The following is a 12855-nucleotide window of genomic DNA, read 5'->3' as shown; positions in this document are numbered from 1 at the left end:
GCCTAAGAAAATATATCTGGAAGTTAAACCCTTAAACACTCTGGCCATGGCTGGGCGTGAACATGTAAAACAGACGCCAGTATACAATAACTGACGCTCTGTTTACCTGTTGGGCTACAGCACGCCTTACCAAACGGTAAATGTTTGCCTCTATACACTTACAGGTGCTTTCTGGCCTGTGGTACTACACCTGGGGCGACCACGGTGGGGTTCTGGTGACTTTAAGGAAGTTCAAAAAGACCAACGTCATTTGGTACTCAACCAACGAAGGTTCGTCATCAATTTTTTTTGCAGTGGTTAAAAGTTAGTTGCGCAGAAAGGCCTTAACTGTGTAATGTTGTCTTCGAAAGATTTTCAACATGTTGAGTTTATAAGCACCAGCCAGTAAGGAAATCGTTAAAGGAATAGACAGGTGCATTGTTGCTCGTATAATTTTATATAACCTTTTAATAAATATGGAAAACTGGAAAACCTGTGCGGTGTGCATTGGCGTCGCTGATATAAAAAACAATTGTGTGTTAATTTCTACTCTTCCCGTTTTTACTGTAGCCTATACGTCGCTCTAAACATGCTTGTAGCTACTTTAGTTTTGTTTCTATTGCGTTAAAGGCCTTTAAGCTTAAGTCGTACATGATGCTGTGCCCGGCCCAGCGGCAACTTTAATACGAGGTTTAGAAATATAGGTCATTCACCAATTAGTTACAGAGTGTGCGCGAAATGACCTGATAGAGTTAACACGTGAGGCATCGTTGTTTGTTTGCCATGCTAAATCGTTTTGTTGTTATTGTGGCTCGGCTTTCTGAAGCTGACGCATCTTGCCTTTTCTACCATTTTAATGCTAAAACAAACCCAATTTAAAAACAATGCGAAAGCAAACACAATGAACGACACAACTGTTTGCTTGTTTTTTTGCAAACGTAGGCCGTTTTTCACAAACTCGTTGTTTTGTTAAATATAAAGCCGTTGTGTCTCGCACTCAGATCGAAATGTATATTGAGTAATCGCGAAATGTTACGCTTTGCTGCCTTGGTGTTGATTTGCAGGCACAACTGCAAATTCGACAATGAGGCTGCTCTTTGTTGTTTTTTGTCTTTGTTCGGTTCGCAAAGAGAGCCTGTCAGCCTTTCAAATATCACGTGTCGCATTTTTCAAAAGCACATGAGTCACATTTTTTTATCACGAGTCACATTTTTCAAAGGACAATTTATACCCTATGAGAGTCACTACGTATAGAAAAAAGCTATACAAAATATTTAAAACAAACAGGACTTGGTTCCAAACCAGTTCCTAAAATGCCCAAAAAATTATATTACGTCTAGTTTTAAAGTAGGACATTTGAAAACCAGCACTATATCGGTAGATTTATGGTCTAATAGTTTGTGAATGTTTGTGGACCAAGATCAGATATTATGTTAGGTTCTTGACGTTTTATCTTCGGCCAAGACGTAAAATAGCGGTTTTACTTGTGATGGTTTTGGTAAAATTGTAAGTTTGGAACAGAAATTAGCTAAATTCTTTTTAAACAGAAAAAAAACAATATAAAATAAAACAAACAGAAAAAAAGAGAAAAATATGGAATAATTTTGATGGAGAAGTGTCTTTATTTTTTTTTCTGTTATTTACAATTTAACATTGTAAATAAAATTTTCGGATATTGGCCCAAATATAGCGTATTGTTATCGGAAAACACCCAGAGTATCCGAAATCCCTCATAATCCATTCAGGCGCCAGGCGCGCGTCTGTAACAAGCTCTAACACTACGCATTTGCAGGTGAAGCGTGGGATACGTACCAGTTCGCCGACGATCCGATGGTTGTGTATGGGCTTATGACCGAACCTGGCGAAACCAAACTGGTCTTCACCGTTTTCGGATCCGCCAACGATAGCGTGCATTCCTGGGTCGTGACACAGGTGAGGCGTTTTCTGACAGGAAAATAATTATTTGGGTTCACTATGCTTTCTGTATTGTAGCTTGATACAATTGCGTCCCACTTTTTTTAAGTGATGCCTGAATTACTCCTCAGTCACATTAATTGAAGGCGATACAAGCTCGTATCGAAACGTCTTAGTTAAGATGATGTCGATCTACTCGGCCTTTTTGGCTTTGCAATTCATTATTATCAAATAATTATTTTTTTGTCGGCATATAATCTCCTTTTACTGACGTTTTATTACGGCATATAAGTCACTTATCTCGGCGACTCTGTTTACAAATAGTGCTATAACTGACTTGTCCCGAACAAGGATGTCCTACGCCCTGTTTTTACTGATTCTGTAACGCCTTGCGATATTTTGAACCAAGTAGCTGGCAAAGTCAATCTTACACCAATGGTTAACTTTCAAACTGACTTTTAATTTCAACGTTTTAGTTTAGTTTTTTTGTTGCCCGAAGTAACCTTTCGTGCTTCACTTACAAAATTTAAGATTGGGTCTGCTTATACACGATTTTTCGTTTGTGGTCTGTGGTGTGAACACGAGTTTTTTTACCATCATATTCAGAGTGTTAGTGTCCCGCAAAAGAACTTGCTTTTACCCGTCCTATGTGTTTAGTTGTCAGTTTTGAGACTTTTTTTAAATTTATTTTGTTTGGAAAATAAATAAAATGTTGATCAGATATAAATAACGATGTAATCTGTTTTCATCACGCACACAAGAGACCTACCACAATTAAAAATCATGAGATTTTCTGTGGTTTTCCTATATAGAAAACGTTACACAAGTCTTTATGATTATTGTTACCTGTTACACTGTTAAATATTCTGGGTAAATGACTGTATTTGTCTAATTTTAAATAGGTCAATCAGGTTGCACTATATAAAGACAAATTGTCTTGAATTCTCGACAAGCTTTCGCACAACCGTACTTCATCAGGTCAAAGTGGATTTCTACTATTACTCTATTGCAGTGGTTCTTAACCGGGTGCCGCCGCACTCTGGGTGCCATTTTGAACGCTCGCCGGGAGATATTTTAAATTATTCAGGATTTCAATTTTTGCTCTATTAGTAAGCTTCTTCATAGATTTTTTTGTGTACGATAAAAGTGCCAAAAGTTTTTTTCAATCTTGTTGCACAGTTAATGCGCTGTTTCAATTTCGTTTATTGTAACGTTCCAGTTAACAACTCAGCAAAAATACCAGCAATGTGCCTCGAACTATTTATAATTGCTGTAGGGTGCTGCAAGTCGAAAAAGGTTGCGAAACACTGCCCTACTGGTAAATAAAGAAGGCATTGTTTTTGTTTGCTCGTTAAGGTAAATCTCACCGGCATCTTCACGGGCCATTGTACGTCCGAAGGTTACAAGAACTGGTCGCCATCGGACGAGAGGGGAATTAATTGCCTCATGGGAAGCACCAACACGTACAAGCGAAGACGAAAGGTAACTTAACGACGATTTTTTCTCACCTACAACGGCTGCATAAACTACTTATAACATAGTCGCAATTTTCTGCCATATTTTTTTTAGTTAAAAATAAGAGCTGAGGCCTTATTCTTAGTGTACACGCGCCCTTTGTTTCAAAAAAAAATAGTTAGTCCAGTGCATTCCACATCACACTGTAGGCAGCATATGTGTTATCATATAAAACTAAAATATAACTTGTTTTGTTGAAATGTTTGTTAAGCCGCACAATCAACTTCTTGAATTTGAGCATATTCAATGTAAGTGTAAGTTTCTCATTGCAGTCTATACGTTTCGCCATATTGTTGCCACATAATTCATTCTTTGTGCAAGTAGGTTGAATGCAAATGGCTCTAAGACATTTAGATTGTTTCCTGCCTAACCCTGTCTCCATTTCCTGCCTTCAAATTAACCCTTGAATGGCACCGCAATTCTTAGAGTGATAAATGCGTGGTAATAAATTGCCACGCGCTTTGTTTTTCATATAATATATGATATATGTTTTAAAAATATCTCCTGGCTTGAAGTGGTTAAAAATATAATTATTTGACACCGTAAAAATGTGCATTGTTTTTCTATGTTAATCTGGCACTCCGATACGTTCAGTTAGTTTAAAGGATTCAAATACCATTGAGCAAGTTTATCCACGGTTTGTCATTTTTTGACAATGACTTGTGTGTTAAATTATTTGTTTTTTGAAAAAAGCTGTAATTTCCTTTACGGCACAATACCACAGTCAAGGCCATTTTTGCATATAACTTCATATTTCCAGACGTTATTTGGTCTTCACTGCTTATAATGCGCTTTCCATTACAATAGATGAAAGAAATCTTGCGCCATAATAACTGTTTCCACTTGATTTACACCTGATTTTTTAGCATTTACAGCACATTTGCAAATGTATTTGTCTTTGCCGGTTCTTACCCTGCTTTTTCGCGTTTTCAGCACAGTAGCTGCCTGAACGGACTCAACTACGACCGGCCGGTATCTGTAAGTTCGTGTCCCTGCAACAGGGACGACTTCGAGTGCGCTCCCGGTTTCTCACTGACCAGCGACTATGGAATATTCTGTCGTCCTTCGCCCAATGTAACCTTCGACGTCTACCAGGTATATGTGTTTGTGGTTCTTGTGTTTGCGTTTCTATAGTTTTGTTTAATTCGAAAAACCCTGTCGCGTCACCGTGAAATGTAGGACGTGTTTGGGCAGTGTTTTAATTTGTCGATTTGTATCCCGAAGTTAAGTACTTACTACCACTATTTATAAAAATAAATAGTGTCACTATGTCATTGAACCGGCAAGTTTAAGTTTAAATTTTAATCAAGTAAATTTTAATCCATAAAATAATAAATATCTTTAAGTTTTCTAATTGAAAGCCAGTTCAAGTTGTTTTGCAAGGTATATTTAAATAACCTAAAAAAAACAAGTCATTCTGCTTATTTGGTTGTTTTAGAGAGGGTCGTTTAATGAAAGGTTTGGAATATTTTAGGTTAATTAGGGAAACGAATGCTTTCGAAAATCACGCAAAAATGTAAAATATTGTCAATATTGCCACAGCAGAAATTGGACCGGCCCGCTTCTGAAGTGACTGTAAAATTATTACCAAATGATACTAATGTCGCAATTGGTTTCCTAATTCTTAAAATAATCGCTATAACTAGTGTGTATGCCTGTAAGGCTTAAATTGATTATGTAAGAGCAAGAAGTTGGCATAAGAGCAAGAAGTTGGCAAAGTTTTTTGGTAGATTGGGGAGGCGCATTTCTCTTAGGGTGTAGCGTTACATCTAACTTGTTGTGCTTTGCACCCCTGTGTGTGCATGTCGGCGTCACGCCGGCCTGTCCACTTTCATTATGTCACTAAGCTTCCAACAGACAATGGATGGTTGTTACGTCACAGGCGTGCAATTGGTTTGAACCACGCGTGCGAGGAAGTGCGTAACGCGAGCGCTGCGGCAAACATTCGCATGACACATGTCACAAAGAACAAGAAACACGTTTCCACGCGGGCGATACAATGTCCACTGCCCCGGTTGCTCGTGTTCGAGAAATCGGCGCGGTTTTTTGTCTTTCCTGATTGTTAGCAAGAAAATGCTGTTGCTTCTTGGGCGCTTTTTTTCATGCGAAATTGTACGCACTCCTTATGCGATAATCGTATAACTTGTCGGCAACAATACACATGTCAAAACGCGATAGCGAACATCAACTACATTTGATTGTTCAATGCGGTGTCAATTCAGTAGTTCTAGATTGCTTTTAAGTGGGTCACCAATGTGCACAAGGGGTTTTCCTGCTGAAATCTTTAGGTCTTTTTGCGACTAAGTTGTCAGTCAAATTTTAGTCTTATTCCCAATTAGGTTTTATTCCGACATTGATGTTTTCCTATTATATTACTGGAGTCCTTAAAAACTTTGTCCTAACACTCCATTTACTTCTGACGAAGGCGATTTGAATGTCTAAATGCGATAGCGAACTTCAACTACATTTGATTGTTTAATGCGGTGTCATTTCAGTTGTTATAGATTAGTCACTAATGTGCACAAGGGGTTTTCCGCGAAAATCTAAAATTTAAATGACGTTATTATTTCAAAGGTGGTATAGTTTTACCAAAAGGGTTTTACAGAAGCTGCTTCATGCTTATCATGGTTTGGCAGTTTTTTTTTTGGTTAATTGTTTTGAGACATACGTTTAACTTATATATATGCGATGTATTTTCGGTTTGTTTTGGATTGTTGGTAAGTTGTAAGGCTGGGTCTATGCCGCAGTGGTTTTCAACCAGGGTTCCGCATGTACAGTCCAGGGGTTCCGCAATTTTTAAATTCTTTAGCTAATTGAGGTGTTTTTGTTACACTGGGGTTCCTCGACCCAGTGAAATTATTGAACTGGGGTTCCTCGAGCCAGTGGAATGTTTCCATAGGGTTCCACTCCAGCAAAAAGGTTCAAAAGCACTGGTCTATGGTCTTATTTTCTCACTGATTTTTGTGCAAATTCGTTAGCATAAGGTTGTCACGCCACCATGGATAATGGTTATTTTAAATTCAAACTTATGTCTACTACAAAACTAATTTAAGATTTTTGCAATGTTTTAACCTAACCCAATCATAAAGGCACCATTGAAAGTTGGCCTACAATTGCAAAATTTTCAGTCACCTGTATCTCTTGTGCCATTTTAGTACTTAATAAGGTGATGTGTTTATTGCTTTTTGCATCGTTTTAAAATATACCAGTCAAACAAAAGTGAAACTAATCTAGTTATATATTACCACTTTTTGTACAACTCAACAAAGCATTCCCAATAAACAAAACATATTTGTCGAAGAAAAGTAGAGTAACAGACATAAAATACCCAAATAAATGGATATACTGTGCATGCTATAATAGAAATACTAAAGCATTGGTTGAACTGCCCAATGGATCAGTAACAAAGGAACAGATCAATAAAATAAAAATAAACAGCACAGACAGATATTGAACCATCAAAGAAAAACGGCTTTGTCCTGGAGAGAATAGTGCTTTGGTTTTGGTCAATCTTTTTTAGACCTTTATTACCCTATAAAATTCAAAGCTTTCTGTTTGAAATAATTCCCAAAATATCTGCTCTCGCTTGTTTTAATGAGAATAAAACTTGGCAAAAAATAATGGCAGCAACTTGCTAATTCATATCTACCTAAAACTATAGTCTGCCTAATAGATCTATGGTATATAAATATCATAGGCTCTTACTTACCTTAATAAAAAATATTAGCGGTAACGCAATAGTTTTTTATGGCTTGGTACCTATACACTTATACAGTTCACCTGAAAAAGGTCGTAAATACCAAGATGAAAGTTTTGGAATATTTTAGAGGTATTTAAAAACAGTATAGTACTAAATAGGGATGTCCGATAATATCAGATTGGAGCCGATAGCCGATGCCAAGTGGTAGTATCGGTACTCCTCCTATACTTAAGTGGGTTCGATACCAAAATAATTTATGTATTTTATATATGATTTTCCATCCAATACAGCAACTTCGACCTGAAAAGGTAAATTTAACAAATAATTGTAGGTTGAGAAGTGATGGTAATTAAACTTCTTAATGCAAATTGTGGCTGAATTACCTGGAAGGGGAATCCTTCGACCGTTCTAATTTTATCTATTTTGTCACTGGTGTCGGGTCGCAATACTTTTTGTTTAAAATATCGGTTTATTGGTATCGAATATCCCTGAGACGAAATTATGCAGTATAGAAAAAGTTGTTTTCTCTATAGAGCTGTAAGTACACTTAGTATAGGGGACTTTGTGGCTTATCCAATCATAAAGGAGATTTCAGACAAAGCAAGAGTCTAACAATCTTAAAAAGTACCTACTAAACAACCCAGAAAGGGGCTTTAACCACACGGGGCGCTAGAGTATACCAAATTTCAGTATAGAGATGGTCTTAGAATACAAAACAGCAAAGATTACAAAGTTTAAGGCCTATTGGGATCATAAAATATATAATAAGGTACATTAATTCAGGCATTGAAGTTATACGTTTAAGTGGCGCAGTAAAAAAATAAACCTTTTGTTGTTGTGATTACCATGTGATTTGTACAGTTTTCCTTCATGTATTAATATTAACAACGCGTTTAGTTTAAAAGAGATTTGAATGTGTTTGAACTAGGCAACTTGGTGCCGGCTTCGTAAATTTTGCGACCTCATTCCATCCAACTGGCAACCTTACTTGAAAACCAATGAATCTGATCCGATACTGAAGCCTTTATCAGTGTAGTGGAATTTATTAAAAAAACCAAAGCTTACACAAGTGGATCCATATCTTAATTCGTGTGAATATAAAACAATATTATTAAAAAATAAAAATAAACAGCATCAGTGTAAGTTAAACATCACCACCAAACACTTACAGGTAACTAACAATGTGAGCTCCTACCGCGACAAGGTAATAACACCAACTTCCGTAAGGACAACAATGTCAAGGCACCATGTGATCAGTGACCTTTGACCGCAAGTAATAGAATACTTACTGAAAATGAATAGGTCATGAAGTACTTACGTCAAAATACATTAACCATTCATTATTTTGTCGTGTAGATACCGCCGAGCTGCTATGCAGGTGGCACTTACAAGCGTACCAAGGGATACCGCAAGCTGGCTGGGGACCTGTGTAGTGGTGGTGAGGTCGAGTCACATTACGCCCCCGACACTGTGCCTTGTCCTATTGGAGAGGACAGCGCATTTATGATACTTTCAACCAACAACGGTAAGTTTTTTTTTTTGCAATTTTAAGTGTATTTTTGTTTACGTTTTTTGGTAACTTTGTTCATCCTTATTAAATTGTGCGTGGCGGACAAGCTGAAACTGCCGTTATTGACTTTGGTTATTGAGTAGTTAATTATTTAACGAGATTTCTTGGTGATGCTAATTATTTATTTGTGAATATTTTATTACCTTTTTTTTTATTTCTGAAGCATCATAAGTTCACGCCGCAGGAATTTTGTTGTTTTTTTTCTTTTGGCTGTGGCTTATATTTTTACATTTAAATTACGTAACCGCTGTCCAGATTTTCGTTAAAGTCTTTAAAAATAACCAGTTGTTTTCACTTTTGAATGTTCGAGGAGCAATATCTTTATCTGCTTTCTGCAAAACCGCATCACAATAACTCCTAAAAGTGTAAAAAATACTCTTGTAGAAAAAATCAGTTGTTTGTTTAACGGAAAAGCAAAAAAAAAAAAAAAAAAAAAAAAAAAAAAAATTTTTTTTTTCATGGCGCAACCGCAGCAATTTTACCCGTGCTTTTGTTCCTCTACAGGCGTGTACAGGGTCGACATGGCGTCCAACAACAAGGTCCTCCTGACCTCGCCCGACGCCCCGATTGCCGTTTTCGACTTCGACTACAAGAACAACTCGCTCTATTGGAAGAGCGGCAGCAGCATCTACGTGACCGACTACAACGCAACAGGTACGCATCCGGCTTGATGTGTTAGGTGACATGAGGGGTGTGATGAATTTATGTCCGTCGCTTGTAGGTCGTTTCCATGTGCGGAAACAAAGCGCACGCCGCACAGCTTATTAGGGCAAAAATATCAAGGCATTCGAACAACAGGCGTTTTTCCTTTTTGAAACATTTTGGACATACCCCATATCCAAATGTTACTGATTTTCTACAAACACTGGTGTATTGTGTTAAGACTATTTTTTTATGAATGATGCCGTAAGATTTCAGTGGGCTACCGAGTTTGTAAAAAAAGCACAAACATTAATTTTACTAATTAATTATGTAACATTAAACATCATGAATTACTCTATAATTTTTCCTTGGGATTGGATCTAAACCAGGGGGCAGCAGACTAGACGAACTCTTTCGCTTTGGGATAGTCGAAAATTGCAAAAAAACATGTTTCGAAAAAAATCATATCTATCTATATACAATCTTTTTCAAATAGCTTTTTGTGTCATCAAAATGTTACGCCAACTACAGGGTCACAGCCCACAATATAGTAACAACTTGCCAAATACATGGTCGACACAAGCGAGATGAAAACGTTGCACAAGCTGCTTTTCGAAAATAGAAACAGGTATCAAGACAGGTGTGGCGTCTGTTCCCTTTCTGAGGTTTTTGCTTGATGTTAATCGCAGAAGATCACGATGCTCATTTAAATTCACAAAAAACAGCTAAATATAAACCAATCAATCGTTTGTTTTTAAACGAATGTGTCTCTTTTCGCATTACATCAATATCTGCTCTAACCTCCTGTCTGTTATATTTCTAATAAGTAAAAAATAATTGTTGAGTGTCTTATTACCACTATGGGCACCTGCTTGTTACATATCGTTTATTTATATTAGTCATACACACTCTGTACTCGTGTGCGTCTACCAGTTTTGTAATGACTTCGTCAATGACTTGACTTAAGTTCACTTGAGTCACTGTTTTAAAATGACTTGATTTAAGTATGTTGGGCTAAATGACTAGACTTGGCATAAATGTTTTAATCTGGTTAGTTTAACCCCAATTTCAAATAGAAAATCAGTATTTAGCTTTTTGCGTTTTTGTTGTTTTTTAATTAAAGTTCCGCTCAGTATCGGAAAAGTTTACCAATTTTATGAGTTTAGTATCTTACGTTGATGCAAATAACTTAACTTGCTACGACAATGACTTGGACTTGCGTTATTTTTTAAATGACTTGACTGGAAATTTAGAGATTTCTAAATGACTTGTGTGCAACACTGGCGTATTCCACTATTCCTGAGGACACTATATTTACATACATTGGGTAATGAGAATTTTGAATTTAATTTAGCCGCCGGCGACGTTATCGTGTTTAGCAACGGTTTGCGGCATTTTTCTATGTTTCACGAGTTTCATCGTTTTACAGAAAAACTTTTTGTGATGCGAAGATAGCGATTGCTATAAATATGTACGTTTGTGAGCGTTTTTGGGGCGATGCTTTTCTAGCAAAAATCAGTCGACTTAATTGTGCTTTAATGCGAAGCATATTAAGGCCCATTAAACCTACTTGATTAGCCCGAATCTGTCACGTGACTTTCGTTGACTAGCACTTTGACGTGCTTGTAAATTAGCGCCTTGGGTCGTATGAATTTACCTTGTGATTTGCGATTAGCTTTTAACGTGTCTTATTTATCTCGTGATTGCGCATTTCCATGCAAGATTTGGAACTCTTATTTGCGCAACCTTGTTCACATCATGGCACAGATTTCCCCCCTAAGGAAGTTGTACGTTGCAATACACTTACAGAAAAAGGTGTTTTATTTAAATAAAGAGAAATGTTTTGTGCACCTGCTGATTACCCTAAATTGCAGTCGATTTTTTGCCGATATTTGATTTTATGTTTTATTTTGATCCTTTTATGCGATATAGTTAGCCTCAAACTATTCCCAAGTATTCCGTGAATTTTTTTGTAATTTGGAAAAAAAATTTATTACAAAGAGCTCTGCAAACAACCATGAGATTCTTTATGCACACTATCGATTAGAAAACTGAAAGTCTTAAAATATCCATCTATTGCCCTCCCGTGTATTAGGGGAATTGTCAAGTTATTGTTTTTTTTTGTTCCGCGATTTTTTTTTTAGTTTTATTAGTGTGCCAGAAGCCAAAATTTTGATAACCACTGCTGTAAAGCAAAACCTAAATAGAAAAAAAAACTTTGAAAATAAGTGTAACGGAAGAAAGTACATATAAAAGTAGTTTGTCAATGATAGATTGGGTATGTAGTTTCTATTTGACACGTTTTGAAGCGTAGTTATGACCATAGACTGGTTTTACTGTTTTGCCGCGTTATCTGTAATTGGCTTTCATTAGTTGTTGACCACTTCCTTGTACTGACGTTTTGTTTTGTATTCTTCATATCACTGTGATTCACCCATACAGTTGACCCGCGTATCAAATGGCTTGCAGCAAGATAATGATTTCCTGCTGAAAAAATCTTTTGTTGTTTCAAGTGTCCCATGCGCCAAAGCACTAAATGCGATTGGGTGTTAGGCGCCTGGTTTACAGAAAACTTAAAAACCTCCGATTGCATCTTTTAAGTTAGGGAGGAAAAAGTCTGGTGCATTTCAAAACTTTTAAAGTGCTACCCTGATTTTAAGCTTATTGTTTGCCCTTATATCGTAACAGAAATTCGCAATTCATTATTTTACGAAACTTCGCCCGGGGCATTCGCTCCTACTTTTTACAACTGGGTTTGCGCATTTTCTAACATTATCACTATATGAAACTGTAACCGTTCAAGGATGTGCCCTGATTACCTACTTTTGTTCAGCAGCGATCTAGTTGAACACCCAAGCGAATCCAGCAAGCAACAACGTATTTTTTGCAAGTTGATTTACGAACGTTTCCGACAACTTTAATTTTATGTTTACCCAATTTTGTATTACACTTAAATTTTATAAGGTCGTTAAATTTCCCCCAAGTTTTTGTATTGTTAGTATAAGCGGTCAATGTCTGCTGAAAGCACTATACATTCTGACTGCAGGAATCTCGGAAATGCCAACTTGTGAACTACAACATTTATAAGACCATTTCGAGTTTCGCTGATAAATTTGTTAAAGTAAATTTGATGGTGGGATAACACGGAGGGAACCACCGCCTGTTATCAGCTTATCTGTGTTGAACAAGCTTTCCCTCTAGGACATCCCTATTCATTATGTCCTTTTTACCACACCAGGCAATATATGCCGTTGTATATCCACGATCCCGTTTACCATCTTTACCTTATAACAGTGTTTCTTAACCTTTCGTGCAGCGACCCAAATACTACGCGCAAGTTTGATAATAACGAAGCTTGACCCATTAACAAAAACACTAATATTTGTGTGAGTTTAAAGTGAACAATACATGGATATGGCAATGTCGGTAATAAATTAGAATTTAAAAATCTTTGTATTGCACCCTCAATATTTTTCCAATTTTTTTCTAAAAATTTTAGAAATTTTACTCAGACCAATCTTAATAAATCTCACCA

General features: G+C 36.8%; 1 protein-coding gene across 1 annotated transcript in view; it reads left to right on the top strand.

Moving 5' to 3' along the window:
- LOC146163626 (uncharacterized) overlaps nucleotides 1-12855 on the top strand; it is a 54661-nt gene that overhangs the window by 7714 nt on the left and 34092 nt on the right. Inside the window, exons 10-15 of the mRNA XM_083381041.1 lie at nucleotides 165-270; nucleotides 1772-1911; nucleotides 3250-3375; nucleotides 4342-4503; nucleotides 8465-8633; nucleotides 9183-9332. Coding sequence (XP_083237167.1) covers nucleotides 165-270; nucleotides 1772-1911; nucleotides 3250-3375; nucleotides 4342-4503; nucleotides 8465-8633; nucleotides 9183-9332 — 853 coding nt within the window. The remainder of the gene's footprint in view (nucleotides 1-164; nucleotides 271-1771; nucleotides 1912-3249; nucleotides 3376-4341; nucleotides 4504-8464; nucleotides 8634-9182; nucleotides 9333-12855) is intronic.

This window comes from Ascidiella aspersa, chromosome 2 (assembly GCF_963924565.1).
Source record: "Ascidiella aspersa chromosome 2, kaAscAspe10.2, whole genome shotgun sequence".
Classification (NCBI taxonomy): domain Eukaryota; kingdom Metazoa; phylum Chordata; class Ascidiacea; order Phlebobranchia; family Ascidiidae; genus Ascidiella; species Ascidiella aspersa.
The sequence above is the reverse complement of the archived record's forward strand: the minus strand, read 5'-3'. Positions and strand labels throughout refer to the sequence as shown.